The 20,849-nt window shown below is 38.8% G+C and overlaps 3 protein-coding genes across 4 annotated transcripts; 1 reads left to right on the forward strand and 2 right to left on the reverse strand.

Moving 5' to 3' along the window:
* Window positions 1-8,729: 8,729 nt before the first annotated feature.
* Window positions 8,730-11,314, reverse strand: LOC111370084. Its single transcript, XM_022991790.1, has 5 exons — window positions 10,833-11,314; window positions 10,637-10,737; window positions 10,468-10,518; window positions 9,266-10,368; window positions 8,730-9,161 (listed from the first exon to the last, which is right to left on the reverse strand). Exons 1-5 carry the CDS (start codon window positions 11,312-11,314, stop codon window positions 8,730-8,732), a joined length of 2,169 nt encoding a protein of 722 aa, XP_022847558.1.
* Window positions 11,315-16,193: 4,879 nt separating this feature from the next.
* On the forward strand, window positions 16,194-19,947 carry LOC111370545 (senescence-specific cysteine protease SAG39-like). The gene is made up of 4 exons (XM_022992296.1): window positions 16,194-16,397; window positions 17,140-17,517; window positions 18,119-19,736; window positions 19,890-19,947. Exons 2-3 carry the CDS (start codon window positions 17,184-17,186, stop codon window positions 18,697-18,699), a joined length of 915 nt encoding a protein of 304 aa, XP_022848064.1. The 5' UTR covers window positions 16,194-16,397; window positions 17,140-17,183; the 3' UTR covers window positions 18,700-19,736; window positions 19,890-19,947.
* Window positions 17,526-20,630, reverse strand: LOC111370546 (protein CHUP1, chloroplastic-like). Of its 2 annotated transcripts, XM_022992298.1 has the most exons (3): window positions 20,158-20,630; window positions 19,910-20,019; window positions 17,526-17,824 (listed from the first exon to the last, which is right to left on the reverse strand). In XM_022992298.1, the coding sequence occupies exons 1-3, from the start codon at window positions 20,263-20,265 to the stop codon at window positions 17,815-17,817; spliced, it is 228 nt and encodes a 75-aa protein (XP_022848066.1). In that variant the 5' UTR covers window positions 20,266-20,630; the 3' UTR covers window positions 17,526-17,814. The 2 variants fall into 2 exon arrangements, with proteins under 2 accessions (XP_022848066.1, XP_022848065.1); XM_022992297.1 differs by lacking the exon at window positions 17,526-17,824 and having other exon boundaries at window positions 19,775-20,019; window positions 20,158-20,627.
* Window positions 20,631-20,849: the final 219 nt, after the last annotated feature.

Here is a 20,849-nt window from a genome sequence, read left to right on the forward strand (position 1 = left end):
TTTCTCACGTGCCAGCAAGTTTACTCCTTTTTTTAGGATTGTAAAGAAGAAAAATCTAGATATTGTCGCAAGTTTCCACATAATTAGAGCCAATTACACACATTTGTTTAAAACAAGATGAAGATCATTAATTGGATTTACAGGTTTATGGGTCGACAATAAGAGAAGAATCCGGACACTCACGTGTTATACTTAATTTTGTTCTTACTTCTAATAATACATTAGATGAATAAGATGGGTCGAGCAATAGTAGAATGTGAGGTTCAGTGTTACATCATTACTAGTGATTAATGTTACTCTTCTCTTTTCGTTTAGAGTCGTGGAAATGTCGATACGTGGCATAGTAGTACATTGCTGGAAATTGTTCAAAATAATAAATATTTCGAGTTGTGGAGATTTTTTTAATTGATTTTTCAAGTTGGGAAAGTCGTGAAAAAATAGACAAAAAATAATAGGAAGCAAGAGAAGGTCCAATGCTTAATTTTCCTTGATGTGATTACAAGAGGCCTATCGAAAACTAGCCGTTGTGCTATATTTTTATACCATCTTTTGATAGGATCAAAAGATGTCTTTTCTCCAACATCCAAAAGGTCGTCCTAATTGATACCAATGAGTGAAATCTCCTTGTGCTTTAGAACCCTATAGTAACAATAAACATGTGCTAAACTATTAACAGGAGTAGAAATTATGATCGTTATGATTCAAGCTCCCGAATGGAAACCTATTGAACCGGAATTAGTAGTAGTGTTGCTTGCTATAAATATTATTGGAAGGAACCGGACTTCAAAAATTCTTTTGAATTTTGAAATTTTTTCGATTGATGGATAAGAAAAAAAGTGAGAAGAATTTCAAAAGATGCTTTCAAAGTAAAAGTGAGTTATATAAAATGAACATCCTTTCCAAACAAAGTGTGCATATCTAAATATATGATTTTGGTCAATCGGGGCGGACCCAAGAACATCATTTAGTGGGAACGAGATAGAATTATATAAAAATTATGGACTAAAAATTATAGGCTACTTTGTAAATGTCAAAAATTAAAGGTCTAGTGAGTGTATTTGCACCTATTGGGCCCTTAATGGGTCTGCCTCCGTTGGTGAATAATAACAAGGAAAAACACCTATATATTGTGTGAATCTAAATTCTTCCAAATTCTTCCTAAATTGCTTGATATTCTAGTAGTTGTATACTTCCACTTGGTGTATAATATTTGAAAAGGCTTGTTTAATCTTCGAAGCTATTTGTCGGTGGTACCAATAAGAAATCTCAAGGACGAGATTGGAACAAATATCACTTTAGAACATCGTTACAGATGTGTTCAAGCCTTCTATGTTTTCAAATTTCTTCTTTCTTTTCCTGTGGTTTATTTTAATTTCTATCTTCTTCAATTTTATGGTTATTCGTCTTGAGACTCTTAACTCTCTTCCTGAATGATGAAAATATTGAAGTTTATAGTTAAGAGTAAAAATGAGGTGTACCACAAGCCTGAATTCGAACACATGAAATATAATGCACCAGGTGTGCGAGCAATTAATCTACGTCATATCCTCATTGGCACTAGTCAACTATAGTGTTGTTAAAAATTAATTGAGGATAATGTCAAAATAAATAGGGAATGAATTTTTTTTATAAAATTACAAACGTAATGAATCCTCCTGCCATGAAACTTCTCTTGAGATTATATTGGATAAAAAGAAAAGAATGGGAAAGAGAGAGACAAAAAAAAGATAGACCGGTGGATAAGGGGAAATTTCGACTTGTTTCATCTATCATCGATTTTTGTGGGGAATGTTCGATTAATATTTTTGTAATTCAAGCTTTCGTTCTCCAATTTTTACCTTATCGATGGATTAAGGAATGCTAATGTTAAGGATAATTGGTTAGTTTCAAAACCAATAATCTATGTACAAGGATTTCAGCTATGCCATTTATTTTAACAATGTTGATTTTTTAAAATGGTATCACAATTCATAACAATTGTTAGGGTAAATTGTACAACAGGTTTTTAACCTTTTGATGATGGAGCCATGTACATTTGATTTCTAGTACTTGAGGTCTCAAACCTTTCAAAGGACAATATTCGAACCTTTTGTAATGGAAATTGTTTGTTTAACCATTAAAATGTTGATTTTTGAGTAAAATGATCATTGTAACTTTAGTTTGATTAAAAAAAAAGAAAAAAAATAAGAACAAAGAATAAGGAAAATGGAAAAAACAAAAATTGAACCACACCCACCCTAGCCCCTGCACCTCCCTTTCAAGTGTAATGAGGTGAGCATCCTTTATGGGAAAATAGATATGGCACAGATACAACTTTGCCGCTGCCATGACATGGTCGAAGGCATGCGTGATACTCAGTGTTTGGTGCAGATTCGAGAATCAAGGCATGCAAGGTTTTGTGATGAGCTAATGATCGAGGACAGATGCCTAATTTACTTGATGGTGGCATAACAAGGAAAATTTTGAGGTCGCAAGTCGGTTGGCTTGGATCGATGGATTGATACTAGTTATGTCCAGCAGCATTGTTAATTTGCTGTCCAGTCGATTTCAATACTCGAATTCAGTGAAAATAAGACCATACGGGGGAGGCACATGACAGCAGTCACGAGTGGTTTCATTTGTAGGGTTGATATGGGGACATTTATGGGCAATTTTATTTTTTGATGGTAGAAATTCTAGGCAAAACTGCCAAGTAATTGGGGGTGTCAATTGCAATACGAATTTCATCTATTTATTCTAAGTGCACGTTTGATTGCAAGAACGGAATTTGGATGGAAAAAAATTAGAGGAGCTGCGAAAAAAAAAAAGAAAAAGAAGAAGAAGATCCTCTTGGAAACTCGGAAGTGTCTCGATTGTCACAAGGCATAGCTTAACTCATTGTTAAATGTGTTTTCCATTGTGCGACTTTGTCAATTGGACTGAATCTAGTGTTCCAAACCTGAAGATCAAATGGAGTCGACAGCTAACTACCTGGAATAAAAAGAATCGAAGCTCGCCTCTAAGGATGGAAAAGTCACTTAGATCTTGTCACTTCTGAATTGCTCCAGAAGTGGATAGTTAACGCTAAGAGTACATTTTGATATCGGCTGTCATTCTTTCTTTTACAAATGAAAGGAATGCACACTTACGTGTTTAGAGCATTGTCTGAGTGAATATTGAATTTGAACCAGGGCTTCCCAGATCTAGTCCGAATTTCAACCTTTATAGGCAATTAAATTGCCTAAAACTTATTTACATGAAAATTATTAATTAAATGTGTTTGATTGACATAATTTTCAACCTATACAACGTCATACTTGTCCATCTTTTATTGGTGGGGGGGGGGGGGGGGGGGGGGGGGAGAGAGAGAGTTGCCTGAAAATATTTTTTATAGAAAAATATCAATAAATAGCATAAAAGTAATAATTTGGATAGAAAAAAGATATTTTTCAGAAAGAATATTAGCAATCAAACGCACCCTAAGTTTTAGTGCATTTTAGATAGAAAAATGAATGCAGTGATGAGATAACAAATGATTTTGTTGATCTTTCACCTTGTTTTGTACTTAGTGTCTTTCTTTGTTTAATAGAAATAAAGTTGGGAATGTTCTTGTAAATCCGTGTTCTCTTTTTACTTTCTTCATTTTTCTGCAATACTTAGTTTATTTTTGATACCCATAAGTGTAAATTTGTGATGGCAATTTGAGGACGGAGAACCTCGACACCATTGTAGGTTGTTGGAAAAAACCCTGTGATACTAAGTGATTAAACCCTACGTCTATTCCAAACTTCTTGAATGAAACATATGAATATCTCGACAAAGTGGGATATAGGGTCCAAGTTGAATTTTTTTTTTTAAAATAGAAACAAAGTTTAAGCACATTCTCATGTACCGATTAAGTTCATTTTTTTAATAAAAAATACTAAGTCGTAAAATTACTGAATAATAGTCATCTTTGAGAATCAAAAATAAAAACTTCTCATGCTGATAAAAACAAATCAAGGAGAATTCTTAATTAAAATTAACTATTCGTATAGAACTCGAAAAAAGGGGGAAACTTGTTCATTCGTACATTTACAGTTGGTTATAACTCATAATTAATCTCATGCTTCACCACGGGAGTTCAGAGTTTCTTTTAAACTTTTAATTGAGTTAAACATTTTTAGAGTTTTCTTATTAGACTAGAAAAGTAAGTAATCAGTTGTACGGCAAAGGGAAAAAAGGTATGCACCAGCCGGGAATGCTACCCGGGTCTGTATCGTGGCAGGGTACTATTCTACCACTAGACCACTGGTGCTCGACATCAATGTGCCTCAAACTAGGTTATTGTAGATTTTCCTTTCACTTCTGCCACAGCAAGTAATATAATTGAGGTTAGACTTCTAAAAGATGTTACAGGTACTAATCCAGTTCAATAAAATGGGTGACATTTAAGTAAAGGTAAATAAGAAATCCTTATAAAATATATGTAGTTTTAAGTTTTGAACCACATATCACATCATCTATATCCAATTACAAATCCACAATTAAACCTTTTGGGTATGCTTGATATGGTGTATCCAACAATATTGAACGTGACAATTAACTGATAAGATTTTAACTTTCTTCTCCAATCATATCCAGAACCGTCTACTCTAGTTTAAGTAACTAGTAAAAAAAAAAAAAGGTTGAACCCCAACCTTAAGGATGCCCCACCGCCCCTGCTCTGGAGTATCGTGAGGGAGGTAAATCGAAGGTTATGCCTCCAAGGGTACAGGATGGAAGACTGCTTGTAAACTTGCACTTACCCAAATTCATATTTCAGGATTCGAACCATTGATGCAGCAGCCTCAAACAAAGCTGGATTTCTCCACCCTCCCCTTTTACCACTTGGAGATATGCCGTGGGGGCATAAGTAACTAGTCATAACTCAAATTAATGGTGGAAGTCTGGAAGAAGATGTTTCTGTTCCATTTAAAGACCAACTTTTAGATTTATTAATGTTCTTGATTGTCCTGTTTATTGGCCTACGAAATGCACTTAAAGCAGTAAAAGTTGGTGATGTGCTTTTGTGGGGCCTCACGAAAACAATTCTGACAGGTTTTTACGAACAGATTTTCGCTAAAATCCAAAATATTAGAAAAATATTTTCGACATCAATTAGAAAGGAGCAGCGTCCACGGAATTGGGCTATTATCTCCCTATTATCATCCATAACTTGCCACGTTTTCCAGGGAATCTGGTAGATATAATTTGAAAATGCAGGTTCAAAGGTGATAATGTAAAGAAGAATGAGTCATTGAGTCCTATAAATTCATCTTTCTCGCGGATGAATGCAAAACATTCATAAAATTCAATATAATACACTCTCCCGCTTGGAAGAATATAGCCTCAACTTGCAGTTGGAAGCTTGTTTTCGTTGCAATTCTAGTGTTGGAGATGTGGGAGTCTCAAGCCACGGTTCCGATCATTGCACCATATGGACGCATGTATAAGGATAATCCAGAAGGCTACATGATACAAAATATTGAAGGAGAATGTGGAGTATATTGAATCTTTTAATAAAGCGGGGACTCGGCCTTACAAGCTTGTTATCAATAAATTTGCAGATTTGACCAACGAGAAGATTCAGGCATCTCGTAATGGATACAAAATATGCTCTTACCAAAAGTCAACTAAGGCGTTGTCATTTAGGTATGAAAATGAGACTGCAGTTCCAACAAGAAAGGATTGGAGAAAGAAGGGAGCTGTTATTGGTGTTAAGGACCAAGACCAATGTGATGAGTCTTATTTTCCTTTTTGTAGAGATATATGTAGTTATCCTTACCCTCCTTGGACACTGAATCCTTAAACTTGGAAAAATACAATAGGATGTTGCTTGGCATTCTCAGCTGTTGCAGCTATGGAAGGAATCAACCAGCTTTCAACAGGAAAATTGATTTCATTATCCGAACAAGAACTCGTGGATTGTGATATAAGTGAAGATCAAGGATGTAATGGAGGTCTAATGGACGATGCTTTTGAGTTCATTATCGAAAATCATGTCCTTACAACTGAATCTAATTACCCATATATCGAGCATTCTGTGTGCCCAGGGTAATTAGTGTCCAATAGGTGGAGAATGCTCATCTATTTGTTCATCGCCTGTAGATACCTAGGAATCACCCCATATCTCGACCTTTATAGGATGGTGTTCGAGCTTAAACAGCTCCCTAGCTTTACATGTTTTGCCTATCTTTCTTCTCGAGGTTCATTTAGGATCCTGAGGATGCCTAGTTCATTGAAGGGGTGGAAGGATAAGTGGTTTTATGTTATAGCTTGGGATCCCGATCTTCCTTTTTGGCCTTTGTGGAATATCCCGGACACAGCAAAATTTTGTGAGGGACAGGCCTACTTCGAAACTCTAGAGAGGGATCGACAGATGCTAGAGGATCTCGAGCCCTTGGTGTATGATATAGATGATATTCTCGGGGATGACATCCTTGACCTTGCATGTGCCAAAGGCCTCGAGGGTAGGATATTTATTCTTCTGTCGATTTATTCATTTTTTCTCGATCATGTGCTCTTGCCTAATACTTGGAGATTTTTGCAGAGATGTCTTTTGATCTATCAGCTCTACGTCGAGCAGTAAGCTCAAAATCCAAGGAACCCTAGGTCAGGGTTCCAGGCTAGAAGAATGGGAAGAAAAGACCCCGGGAATATACAACATATGCCCCTGTACGAGGGTCGGGTGAATCGTCGAGCTCAAGGCCTCGAGCTCCCAGTCCCAATCCCAGTCCTCAACGTCGCCAAGGAAACTCATCCCGACCATCACCTAGGCCTCCACAGCCATTTCCTCCTCGGGTACCCCTCGAGGTTATTGATCTCGAGGACGACTCCATGCCTCCGGTGGCCTCGATCATCGAGGATTTTGAACGATTCCACCTAGTCCCGAGCATCATGGCAAAATATCGAGGAGATGTAGGGTTTGATGAGGGGATGAAAGCCCTCGAGTCCCTTACTCTGAAGGTAAGTCTCCAAGTTCAAGTAATAATTTGTAATGTGATTTTCCCGCTCTTAAGCTTTTTCTTTTTTGATTACCAGACTCTTAGAGTTGCCCGAGGACTTTCACTACAAGAGATGGATGAGTCCCACATGGTGGCAGGACTGGTCGAGGCTGTTGAGCTTCGAGATAAAAAGCTTTTCGATGCTGAGAATGCTCGAGCTCAGCTATTGAAAGAGAGGGATAGTGCAAAGCTCGAGCTTAGGAAAGCTCGGGAAGAGGTGGGCATTGCTAAGGATGAGGTTGAGGAGCTGAAGCTCGAGCTCCAACAGCTGAAGAAGGACATGGACGCCCGAATTGAAGATGCTTGGTCTTCTGCCATCGAGGACTTGAAGAGGTCCGAGGAGATGGATAAGCTGAAGGGTGAGAATGCCTTAAGCTCTTACCTTCATGGTCTTAAGGAAGCTCGAGCTTTCATCAGAATGAAGATGCCTGAGGTCGTCCCTGAAGAGCTCAAGATGATCCTCGAGATAGTCTACACCCTCGAGCTATCTGATTCTGACAACACCGTCAATGGAGCGGCCGACGATGAAGATCGTTCTAGGAGGATGACGCTGCTCTCGGAGATGAGAACCAAGAGTAGGATATCCCAAGCCCACCCCTATGAATTTTGTAATGTACATTGCCCGACCTTATCTTCGGGCCTTTTTGAAAAGAATATTTTTAAAATGAATGCTCGATTTTACTGCATTGTCTGTTTTCCATTGTGCTCAATAACAAACATCGATATTTCATTAAGATCATATCTCGATGGCTTAGTTTAGGAATTTTACCAAGTAATGAACTCGATCATGACAACGATCTCGAGCTTTTAACATGCATCCCAACGACTGAATGTGGATTGTAAACTGCTCAAAAATCTTGATGACATAATCCATATGATGTTTCATATTAAGGTAATATCTCGATCTTAGGATCATTATTTAATATGGAAATTATCTCGAGGACTAAATTGTAAGATAAAAATTGTAATTAAAGCTCGATCTTAGGGTCATTCCTTAATATGAAAATTATCTCAAGGACTCAATTGTAATTAATGCTTGACCTTAACCTTGGGTCCTTATCCCGAAGATTTTTTAAGCAGATCGAGCATGGATCGGATGCTCAAATTATATAAGCTCAAGTTTATTACCTTTGATGACTGACCTTTGTTCTCTTGCTCTTGAGGTCAAGGGTAGTCTCGACCTATGATGTATGATTCCCGAGCTAAATCCTCGAGGACAATCCGGGCCTTTTTTATAAGTTTCATTACGTCTGTGCTCGGGATTCTATGTGATCGAAAATTTTACTTGGGATTGTCTGCCCTGATTGGTATCTAATATGTGCTTGCGCAGGGCAAGACTTGAGTTTCTCCTCGGGACAAGGCTTTGATTTGTTTGCTTGGGGCAAGGCCTAAGTTGCTTGCGCAGGGCAAGGCTTGAGTTGCTTGCTCAGGACAATGATTTGATTTGTAGATCATCGAATTTAAATTTAACTGTAATATATTATATTAATTGTCTTGGCACTTAGGCCTTATTAAAAAAAATTGACTTGGCACGTAGGTCGAAAAATAAACTTGGCACAAAGGCCTTATTGAAAGAGAAAAAAATTGACTTGGCACGTAAGCCTTATTTCTAAAACATGGTGGAGTGGGTTACTTGTAATATACTTTTAAGGTTTCGGCATTCCATGGCCTTGGCAGTGGTCTTCTCGAAGTGTCCTTCAAACTATATGCACCTCCTGATAGCTGTCATATGACTTCAAAGGATCGTTCCCAAACTGGCCCGAGTTTTCCCGGAATATGACCAGTGGCTTCAGCCTTTCTCATCACCAAATCTCCGGCTCCAAATCTTCGCGGTCTTACTTTTCTATTGAAATACTTTGTTGTTCTGTCCTGGTAAGAAGCCATTCTTAAGGCTGCCTGATTACGAACTTCTTCCAAGAGGTCGAGATGTTCAGTGGTGCGCCCTGTTTCTTCGAGATCAAGCCTTCTTTGACTGGGTAACCTTATTTCAATGGGAATGGTAGCTTTGATTCCGAAAGCTAACATGAAGAGGGTCTCTGCAGTGACAGTCCTGTGGGATGTTCTGTAAGTCCAAAGTATGGAGGGCAATTCGTCAGACCAAGAACCCTTGCATAGCCAATCCTTGTTTGGAGGTTTTGTAATATAATCCGATTGGGCCTGGGATGAGAAACTGATGTCAGATGGTGGTCAAACCCTAGGTTGGAGTAGAAATCCTTGAATTATGCATTGTCAAACTGTCGGCCATTATCAGTTATGAGGACCTTCGATATCTCGAACCCGCATATGATGGAACTCCAAACAAAAGCTCTTATCTTGGGCTTCGAGATCATCACCAAGGGCTTGGCCTCCACCCACTTGGTAAAGTACTCAACTGTTATAACTACGAACTTCAATTGTTCCCTCGTTATCGGAAACGGTCCAAGGATATCCATTTTCCATTGCTCAAATGGGGCCGAGCAACTGATATTGGTGAGGTCCTCGACAGAAGAGTGGATAACATTGCCAAATCTCTGGCACTTGTCCCATTTCTTTACATATTCTACGACATCCTTCTTCATGGTAGGCCAGTAATATCCATACCTTATGAGCTTAAAGGCCAAGGCCCGAGCTCCTTGATGGTTCCCACATATTCCTTCATGAACTTCTTCTAGGGCTTGGGAAGATTTCGAAGGCTTAAGGCACCTAAGATATGGAAGTGTAAGGCTTCTACGAAATAAGACCCCATTGATAATGCAATACCTTGGAGCTTTGGAATGGATGCTTCTTGCTGCTCGAGGATCTTCTGGAAGATTGCCATTTGTTATGAAATCCACAATTGGGTCCATCCATGACAGCTCATGATCAATATCCATGACCCCAATGGTTGGATTGATGCTAGGCTCGGTCAAAAATTTGACATGTACTGTCCTATCAAGTCTATCTACTCTCATGAACACTAGCCTTGATAAGGCATCTGCCTTGCAGTTGTCATCTGGATCGATCTTCAGAATTTCACAACTCTTTAATCTCCGTCGGAGATCATGAACTTTTAAGCAGTACAAGCTCATTTTCTCGTCTTTCTTCTCGAATGTACCGTTAATCTGGCCAATCACCAACTGGGAATTACTAAAGATGTTGACGCTTTCAAGTTCGAGATTTATGGCAAGTTCCATGGCTATGATGACAGCCTCATACTCTGCTTCATTATTGGTTGCCTCGAATTCGAACCTGAGTGCACACTGAATGTCTGTGAGCATGTTCTGGCTTGTGATGATGACCTTGGCACCCAAGCCCGAGGAGTTCGATGCTCCATCCACGAAAATTTGCGAAGCATCTGTTGTAGTGCTCGAGCTACCATCTGGCCCCCGAGGCCTTCGGGTGAGTCCTGCAATGAAATCTTCTAAAGCTTAGGTTTTGATGGACGAACGGGGTTTGAACTCTATGTCAAACTCTCCAAATTCAATTTCCCACTTTAGTAACTTGCCTGAGACGTCTGGCCTCTGAAGGATGTGTTTCAGAGACTGATTAGTGAGCACTACAATGGGATGAGACTGAAAATATTGCCGAAGCTTTCATGCTGCCACTATCAGGGCTAGGGCAAGCTGCTCGACTAAAGTGTACCTTGTCTTTGCATCAAGTAGGACTTTACTTACATAGTAAATAGGCTACTGGGCTCTGTTTACCTCTTTCACCAAGATGTCGCTCACTGCGTTTTGTGACACGGCCAAGTACAACAACAAAGTGTTCCCGGGCTCTGGTTTAGAAAGAGGATAGGAGGAGATGTAAATGTCTGTTTGAGCTCATGAAAAGCCTTCTCACACTCCTCATTCCATTCAAAGGTTTGACTACCTTTGAGAGATTTGAAGAAAGGGAAGCACCTGTCTGCTGCTTGGGGTCATAAATCTGTTTAGGGCTGCTACCCTACCTGTCAACTTTTGAACCTCTTTCTTAGTCCTGGGCGATTCCATTGTGGCCAAGGCCTGTATCTTATCGGGGTTTGCTTCGATCTCCCGATGAGTGATCATGAAACCCAAAAATTTTCCCGAAGCCACACCGAATACACACTTCTCTGAGTTGAGCTTCATCCGATACTTTTGTAGGGTGGCAAACACTTCCTCAAGGTCGGATATGTGCTGCTCTACCTTTTGACTCTTTACCGCCATATCGTCAACATAAGCCTCAATGTTCTTCCCTATCAAATCAGCGAAGACTTTGTTGATGAGCGTTTGATAGGTTGCCTCAACATTTTTCAACCCAAACGACATCATCTTGTAGCAATATATGGCTGAATCAGCCATGAATGAAGTCTTCTCTTGGTCTTCCTTGGCCATGAGGATTTGATGATACCTTGAGAATGCATCTAAGAAGCTGTACAACTTATGTTTGGACGTGCTACCCACAAGATTGTCTATCCTGGGGAGCGGGTAACAGTCTTTGGAGCATGTCTTATTGAGATTTGTAAAGTCGATGTAGACCCTCCATTTGCCACTAGCCTTCTTCACAAGAATAACATTAGCGAGCCAATCGGGGTAGTGGACATCCCTTATGAACCCTGCTCTCACGAATTTGTCGATCTTTTCCTGAATGGCTACACATCTTTCTGGCGTAAATTGTCTTTTCCTTTACTTAACAGGTTTAGCCCTTGGAATTATGTTCAGCCTATGGACCGCTACTTCGAGGTCTATCCGTGGCATATCCTCGACCTTCAATGCAAAAACATCAATGTCATGGGACAGGCAATTGATGACTTCCTCTCAGAGGCTGGTCTTGAGATCCCGACCAATAGTTACTATTTTTCCATGCTCGAGCTCGACCACTTTCAATCCCTCAACCGGGGCAAGTCTACCTTTTGGCTCGAGCTCGAGGTCTGAAAGTTGAATGACGTCTGTACTCATTCCTCGGATGCTAGTAACATAGCACTGTTTAGCAGCTGTTTGGTCTCCTCAAACTACTCCGATGCCATGACCTGTTGGGAACTTCATGGCTAGGTGGAAAGCTGATACAATGACTTGGATCTTGTTCAGTAGGGGTCTTCCCAGAATGATGTTGTAAGCCAGAGGAGTGTTAACCACTTGGAAGGGTGTGATCTCCGTCACTTGGGCATTGTCAGAACCCAAAGTGAGCGGAAGCTTGACGATTCCTTCCAGGATAATGACTCCACCATCAAATCCCTGTAGAGGAGTTTTGATTGTTTTGAGCTGTTTGGGAAAGATCCCCATCTTAGCAAAAGCTTCCTGTGATAGTATATTTGCTGCACTTCCATTATCGATCAGGATATTTTTTACTTCGAAGTTAGCCACAATTGCAGAGACCACCAAGGTATTGTCATGAGGATATGATACTCCTTCCAAATCTCTTGCCCCGAAGGTAATGTTCTTGACTTCATCACGGGGTTCCCTTGGGGTATGAGCATGTCGGTGGGCATACTGCTTTTGCCCACTGTTTGTGTCTTCTCTAGATGCTATGCCTTCAATGATATTATTAATGGTCCCAGCAGTGGATTGAGTATTGCTTCCTGCTCCGGGCTCATTCCGATTGTCACGGTTCTCGGGCATTATCATGACCAATGTAATTTCTTAAGAGCCCTCTTTTTATGAGGGCTTCAATCTTTCACTATAAAGCTTGACAATCCTTTGTGGTATGCCCATAATCTCGGTGAAATTCACAATACTTGCTCCTATCTCTTTTGTTAGGGGACGACTTCATCCTTGAAGGTCACTTCAACCCTTTCATATCCTTGATCTCTATCGAAATGTTTTCCTTGGTTGTGTTCAACCTGGTGAGAGGCCTTGATGACCCTTCGCTCTTGCACTTGTCTAGAGGATGCTCGGGTCGGGAGGTGACGTCATGCTGTCTCTTATTCTCGCCCCTTTCATAAGAAAGACTAGGTCTTCTTGGGTTCAGCGTTTCTTCCATATTAATGTATTTTTTAGCTCGTGTAAGGAGCTCAGTCACAAATGGGTTCTTTGATAGGGACATTTTGAAGGCTTCACACCTTATGGCATAGGGGAGGGTGGAAACTGCCGCCGTAATTTAAATGTCAGGTATTTGAAGTCTTTTCTTGTTAAACATTGTCATAAATTCTCGTAAGGTTTCATTTGGTCCCTGGCGAAGTTTCATGAGAGAGGCCGCAGTCTTTTTGATACGTTTGCTACTTGCAAAGAAGGCTGAGAACTTATTAGCCAAATCTAAGAATGAGGCTATGGAGTTAGGCTCAAATGTTGAGAACCAATCCCTAGTAGCATTAGTCAGTGTTTGCGGGAAGGCTTTGCACATAACTTGATCCAGCGCAACTTGAAAATTCATGACATCAGTTTATACATTGAGATGATTAATTGGATCAGTCGTCCCATCATACTCCTTAATGCGAGGAAATTTGAATCTGTCGGGCAGGAGATATGACAATATCTCCAGCTTGAATGGAGTGTTAGGGATAAAACCTATTGGCCTCCGAGCATTCCGTTGCAGGGCAGCCGTAATTCCTTCCTGAATGATCCGGGTAATTTCTTCGAAATCTATAGCAACCGATCTCGAGACTGAGGCCATGTGACGAATACCCGAGGTCCGTACTCCACCTTTTGCAGGGTTTGGTGCTCAAGCTCGAGCATTAACCATAAAACCACCGTGCTCTACTTGCACCGGTGACGGATGAGAATTTCTTTGACTTAACAGCTGCGTTAGTGTGACCACCTACTGACGAAGCTCTTTGAAGGCTTCAGTTGTGACGATTGCTGACTGAGGTGCAGGCACTTCTGAGGACTCTTCTTGATGAGCCAGTTATCTTCAGCAGGATGAGGGATGGGAGTGGATGAGCTTGCAGGATAAAGTCCTGATCGTGTGCTAACCATGGCTTTTGGTAGCGCTTCCCATAGACAGTGCCAATGATTCTACAAAAAATCGTACCTGTTGATTTTCTGAGCTTGAGGATTTTGAATGAGCACGATCGTAGTCTTTCGATACCTGAAAAAAGGTAACGAGGTATGTTCTCGTCGTCCATCCGATGCTTAAATCAGAAAGGGGATTATGTGCGCAAGGCTATAAATTGAAAATAATAAGAACGTACCTGATCAATGACCCATGGTCCTATATTTACAGTAGTAAGCGATCTTCTCCTAGTGGAACACAACTAGTTGGGTATCTGTATCCAGCGGAGTCCTGTTAGGTGAAGGAATTGGACCAATGCCATAATTATGTCTGGGATAGAATCCTTGTGGGAGTCAAGTTTCAAAGTAATATGGTTGAGTTAGAGTCCCAATTACATAGGAATTCTAAAGGGTCAATAATAACAATCGTAGGCTATGAGGAGAACATATACCCGAGGACTACTCATGCTCGAGGACATGGATCATAAAATGTTGAAGAAGCAAGACTAAAAGTGCTTGATCACTACACCCCCGGGGGAGTGTATGCTCGATCACTACAGGTGGGATTGCAAAGGAATCCTGAGGAAAGTCCTTGTGATAATGTGTTTGAGCATACCAAAAATTCTGATGCATCACATTGTAATAACATAATTTTGCAAGAATTACGTCTCTTCATTAGAGTCATAACAATTCAAATTTCAATTACATAACCAATTTGGAGTGAAGAGGAACCAAAAAGTGGATGAAACCATGAACATATACAAAGGTACATGCTCAACTGAACAGGCTGCACTGCAGCATGCATTGCTACGGGGTCGACCAGCCATTTCGACCTCCATCCCTGTGATCGGTCCCTTCTAAATTCTTGTTCTATTCTTGATTCATGACTCGAGCAAATTCTTCCTAAATCTTATAAAGTCAGAACGACATTATTAGAAAATCTTTCCAAAATAGATAATAGTCATCTTGCCTTGATTCATCTCCCATCCTCCCTTCAGGGTTTTTCCTGTTACAAACCATATATCAAGTAGATATTGTTCAATTAATATTTTTTGGAAAAGCAATTAGTTTTTATTAATTGTACATCAATCCAAGTTATTATGCATTTTGTTGTTTAGAAAGATTTGAATTAAATACTTGTTTTGAAGTCACCCATCAAGTCGATATCGTAAAATGCATTTGATACTTGCATTTTATAATTTTTCATATTAGAAAAGAAAAATTGCTTATGACAAAAGAAGGCTAATTCACATTTTCCTTTTTTACATATTTATAATATCATATTACTTGAATTTGGATGCTTTGATTTAGCCGTTGTTTGGCATCCATTTTAATGAGATTTTGGGAAAAATGTATTTAGAGAATATATGTAAGAAAGAAAATTTTGAATTTACTTGTAATATTATTTTATTGAAAAATATGTGGTTGATAAGAAGATAGAAAAAAATGAATTGAAATTTTAATGGAGATCAAATAGATGTTTAGTTGATTCAGTCATCACTTAGGATGTATGGGGATTCAAACGACATGGATATGGTGTATTTGTAAGTTAGACCCTTTTTTGTTTAGCTAAAATTAAGATTTTTAGTAAAATTTGATAAAAAATTGATGAAATGAGCGATTGAGAAGTTAGTAAAAATTATTTTAATTTTATTTTGCATGATTTGTTTTTAAAACGTATTCTAGATAGAGGTGTACATTGTTCTTGGTTTATATTTTTGGAACTTGAGCTTCAATTGGTCTCTCTCTCTCAATAAGATGATATAATATTTGAGGTAGAGACAAATACTATATAGTCCTTTTCCTTTATTCTTGAAAACGCCCTCCAATTTTTCTGCCTTCAAGGCCTTCGATTAGTGTTTTGGGTACTGATATGGCAATTTTTGGTTATGTTCGAACATTTATCCCCGAGGACATTTCTCAGAGACCCTTGCAATTCCACCTATTGTGCTCGAGCATTATATCTCGGGCTCGAACATTACCCTCCCCGAGATATAATGCTCGAGTACTTATAGCCTTGTTGTATCCTCATTTCCACAATCTTGTCATCGAGCAAGAGTGGTCCTCGAGATAAATTCTCCTCGAATCCCCCGATTGTTATTACCGACCCATTAGGATTCCTATGTATTTGGGACTCTAACTCTACTATATTACTTCAATACTTGACTCCTGCAAGGATTCTATCCTAAACATAATCATTGCATTGGTCCAACTTCTTCACCTAATAGGACTCTATTGGATAGAGATACCCAGCTAGTTGAGTCCCACTAGAAGAATGTCACCTACTACTATAAATACAGAATCATGGATCATTATTCAGATACGTTTTCATTATTCTCCAGTTTATAGCATCATGCATATAATTTCCTTTTTGACTTAAGGATTGGAGGGATGACGAGAACACACCTCTTTGCCTTTGTTTCAAGAATCGGAAGACTATGATCGTGCTCATTCAAAGTCTTCAAGCTCAAAAAATCAGCATGTATGATTTTTGGTAGCATCGGGTATGGTTTGAACAAATGTACATAACAATTCTGGTCTTTCCTTGCAGGTAAATGACAATTTATTTTTTTGAATTTCTTATTCTAGCATCAAATTTGTTGTTTAACTAAATATTTGTTCAAAAATTATAAGACGTTGCTAGGCATTCTCAGCTGTTGCAGCCATGGAAGGAATAAACCATCTTTCAATAAGAGAAGTTGATTATCATTTGCTATTCGGAATTTTTTGTTCTGAAACAAATTAGGCCTAAATTAGGAGATGTGACAAAAATTAATATGGGATGACCAAGCATTATTAATATGGAATAAACATAACTTGTATTATGAGATTCAAGAAATATTTAGTGAGAATCATAAATGATGAATAAAAATTGATCCTAAATAGCGCACAAACAAATATCTTCTTTTAATTCTTTCTAATTTTTATTATGAATGAGAATTTATGAATAATCTTGATGGCATTATTAATATGGAATAAACATAACTTGTATTATGAGATTCAAGAAATATTTAGAGAGAATCATAAATGATGAATAAAAATTGATCCTAAATAGCGCACAAACAAATATCTTCTTTTAATTCTTTCTAATTTTTATTATGAATAAGAATTTATGAATAATCTTGATGGCCTGATTTGCTTTTAATGCATTTGAACTCTGAACTCTATATATAGAGATCGACATTTTAAAGGGAAGGCATCCTTTGTTTGCATTGCAAGATCACACAATATTTCCTATACAATGGCTTCTCTTGGACAAAATTGTTTTCTCATTTTTTTGTTTACTTTTGCAGCATTGTCATACCAGGCGACTTCGCGATTATCTTATAATGATGAAATGTTGACAAAGCATGAGCAATGGATGGCTCAACATAAACGCACTTACAAGAGCAACGAAGAGAAGTCGAAGAGATTTAAGGTATTCAAAGATAATGTAGAGTTTATAGAAAGGTTCAACAAAGCTGGCAAGAACAAATACAAGCTCGGAATCAATGAATTTGCAGACTTAACTAATGAAGAATTCGTTGCGAAATGTACTGGAGCCAAAATACCATCCTTTAAGAGATCATCAAAGACCCCGTTCATGTATGGAAATGTGAAAGGTGTAGCAAGTAGCCTTGACTGGAGAGACAAAGGGGCAGTTACAGCGGTCGAGAACCAAGGAGGATGTGGTTAGCCATCTAAATTATATATATGGACTTATTTGCTCACGAAACTTGACAAAACTAGACGAGTGGTGTCAAATGTGTCATGCCATGCTTAGGGGCAGAGCTACCACCTGGTGAGCCCCTGCGGCTGCCCGTGCTTACTTGCTGGCTTCGTCGAATTTTATTCCCCCCCCCTTATATTGGAATGGCTGTCCATGCTCACTTGATTCCACCCACGCTAACTTGAACTACAGCTTTTCTTCTATATTCACTTGTATCCACCCATGTTCACCTAAATTCTTGGATCCATCATTAGCCATGCTATGCTGGCCTACATTAAGAGTTGGGTCAAGCTCAATTAAAGGGGCACGTGACTCATGGGCTGGTCAAGACAGCCCTGTATTGAAATAAAAAGGGGAAAAAAAGAAAAACTATGTTAAAATACATGAAAGAGCCTGTAGATCAAGCCTTGTAGATGGGTCGAGTTGGCCCCAAATACATAAGATAATTATTATCCAGTCTCTTACCAAACATGCTCATGTGTTTACTATGTGTTTCAACTATCATGTTTTCCTCCATTATTTACTAATTAAACGTATTAATAATGACCATATATAATACACAGGGTGTTGCTGGGCGTTTTCAGCCGTGGCTGCAATGGAAGGCATTTCTCAAATCAAAACAGGAAAGTTAGTTTCACTATCTGAGCAACAACTACTAGACTGCATGACTACTACAGACAGCTGCAAAGGTGGCTGGATGGAGCATGCTTTCGAATTCGCCACGCAGAATCATGGACTCGACTCGGACACCGACTATCCTTACCGGGCTAAAGAAGGAACTTGCAGCCCCAAAAAGCCATCCTCTCTTCCAGCAATGATAACTGGCCATCAAAGTGTACCTATGAATAATGAGACAGCACTTCTTATGGCTGTGGCTAATCAACCTGTAAGTGTTAGAATCGACCCGACTCAAATGCGGTTCTACAAGAGTGGGATTTTAACGGGAAATTGTGGAACTCATCTAACTCATGCTATCACAGCAGTTGGATATGGTACAAGTGAAGATGGTACTAAGTATTGGATATTCAAGAATTCTTGGGGTCCAAAATGGGGAGAAAATGGGTTCATCAGGATTCAAAGAGATATTGCTGCCAAAGAAGGAATGTGTGGCATTGCTATGTATCCTACGTTTCCCACAGTTTAAGATTTTAGACGAGACAATTCGTTAAGCCAAATCAATAAGATTTTAAAGGATCGATTCACTTTTGCAGTAAAAGCAAATTTGTAGAAAATGGAAAAATCGAACATGAAGATATATTTTACTCTAAAAAAGGTTTGGGTGTTCAGTCTTGCAACCTAATCACCCGTTGAGCATCACCAAATGTGATATAGCTCAAGATCCACTAAGTATTAACCAAGAATAGTACAATATGTATGAAGAAACTAAGAGTTTCTTCGAGTTTCCTTTCACCTCTATACAAACCGTAACCAAAACCCTCTCAATCACTAATGGACTGTACAAAACATTTAGAGACTATCTCTAAGAATACAAATTGAGAAATCACTAAGAATATTTTGAATTTGCAGTAAAGAGAAAACCCTAATCTTTCACTCAGAGAAAAAAGGAGAAAAAAGGCTAAAGGACATAAAGCATCGAATCCTCCAGCATGAGGGCCAAAACCAAGTTAAGTATCTGAATAGTCAACCATCATTATCCATGGGTTAGGATGAAGCCACGTGGACGGCTGATCCTTAACCATTAAAGAGGCAAACACGTTTTTTCTCCAAAATACGATTTCATAACCAAGAAATAAAAACATAATGGTCCAAGTCCATATTTAAGTCCATTGGGCCAGGAAGAAATAGTGAGGTAACCCACATATCATAACACAATTTATAGGTGTTTATAATTTTAAAAGCTGATTCAATATACTATATTCTCTTTAGTTGGATGCAAATCCTTCGGGGTAAGGCATTATGCCCCCCTCTGTGTATTGAATTGACTGAAAACTGTTCATACACGTTTAAGAAATGTAAATCTTAAATTGGGAAAATTGCTTGCTCGCTAACACAATGAATAAAATAGTTAGGCAGTTGATTGTTGATTGTTGATCCTACTACTTAATCTCTATTACCAAAATGACCAGCTAGCACTTCATTTGTAGCTGACAAAGTCGAGTTCGTGCTCTCCACTTGGACTTGATGGATATGTTACAACTCACATTAAGTTTGGAGACTATCGTGAGTTCAATATTGATAGAATAAGTTAAAACTTATAATTAATAAATTAATATGAACGTATAATCTCTGCACACTGTATTTCACAACTCGATCTTTATAGTACTTAACAGCAAAAATGGCAGTATTCCTGTAACTAAGTTTAATTTGTTACAGATTAGAAAGCTGTAGAAGACCTGAAAATAATTTTCTGTTGCTGATTTTGGCACTGCACATTGCACGATCGAGCCTTGTCTCTCAGTTCTTGAAATGCTCTCATTGTTTCCACGTCAAAACCACCCGCGAACTGAAGACCAAAAAAGAGCCCACACGAGAAGCAAAATAAGTAGCTGACTATACATTTCCCCTGAACAAAGCTTAGTTTATTGTTGTAGAAAGCAAAATAAGTGGGCGATCTTTGTATATATGCAGATATAAACTTTACCTGATGTACTCGGAATGCAAACTTAACGCCTTGAATTATAAGTTCTTCTTCTTCCGGAACACCACTAACAAATTCGAGCTCTGCAGATACTCTCTTCATATACTTCATGGCCAGTTTAACAGATGCCAGTTTGATCTGCAATAAAAGACACAGTTACCACTGCAAACTCCTTTTGTTATACCCCAATCATTACAGCAGATACATACAACTCCAGAACAAAAGAAGAGTTGAGCTCTGCTGTCCAAAATTTGTGGTCCAATTTACTGTTCGCCCAATAAATAATTGACAATGCCCAAAAAAAGCCATCATGGCAGATGTACAAATTCAATGTCACTTTCATACTTGTTTCCCTTCATGGATAGTTAAAAGAACGCCCCAACAACGAATATTTTCAGAAAGAAACACTTAACACACATTACACCCACTACTCTTGATTATTCGTCTTCCTCAATTTAAGGGAGCGTTTGTTTAACATTTTTGTAAAAATGAGAATGAAAAATATAGCCGTTATGGGATCCACACAAGAGATAAAAATTCAAATTTGGTGGCTTGATGTGATGGATAACGGTCATATTTTTCATTTTAATGGAGAAATAATGGGCATCAAACAGGGGCTAATTATTGCCTTGGTGATCATGTGGATAAAGAAACCTGAATCACTAAATAGATAGGTCACATGTTTATGAATTGTG

Source organism: Olea europaea, chromosome 21, assembly GCF_002742605.1.
Source record: "Olea europaea var. sylvestris chromosome 21, O_europaea_v1, whole genome shotgun sequence".
NCBI classification, from domain to species: domain Eukaryota; kingdom Viridiplantae; phylum Streptophyta; class Magnoliopsida; order Lamiales; family Oleaceae; genus Olea; species Olea europaea.

Excerpts from the sequence above, each read along its gene's own strand:
- LOC111370084 (XM_022991790.1), bottom strand. The coding sequence starts at position 11,314 with ATGGCCAAGGAAGACCAAGAGAAGACTTCATTCATGGCTGATTCAGCC. Across the intron at positions 10,738-10,832 it reads TTTCTTCAAATCTCTCAAAG|AGCCCGGGAACACTTTGTTG; the intron begins GTAGTCAAACCT and ends TTTCTAAACCAG. Across the intron at positions 9,162-9,265 it reads GCGGGTTCGAGATATCGAAG|GCCCAATCGGATTATATTAC; the intron begins GTCCTCATAACT and ends TTCTCATCCCAG.
- LOC111370546 (XM_022992297.1), bottom strand. The coding sequence starts at position 20,265 with ATGAAGTATATGAAGAGAGTATCTGCAGAGCTCGAATTTGTTAGTGGT. Across the intron at positions 20,020-20,157 it reads TTGCATTCCGAGTACATCAG|TTCGCGGGTGGTTTTGACGT; the intron begins GTAAAGTTTATA and ends TTTGGTCTTCAG.
- LOC111370545 (XM_022992296.1), top strand. The coding sequence starts at position 17,184 with ATGTTGACAAAGCATGAGCAATGGATGGCTCAACATAAACGCACTTAC. Across the intron at positions 17,518-18,118 it reads CGAGAACCAAGGAGGATGTG|GGTGTTGCTGGGCGTTTTCA; the intron begins GTTAGCCATCTA and ends TATAATACACAG.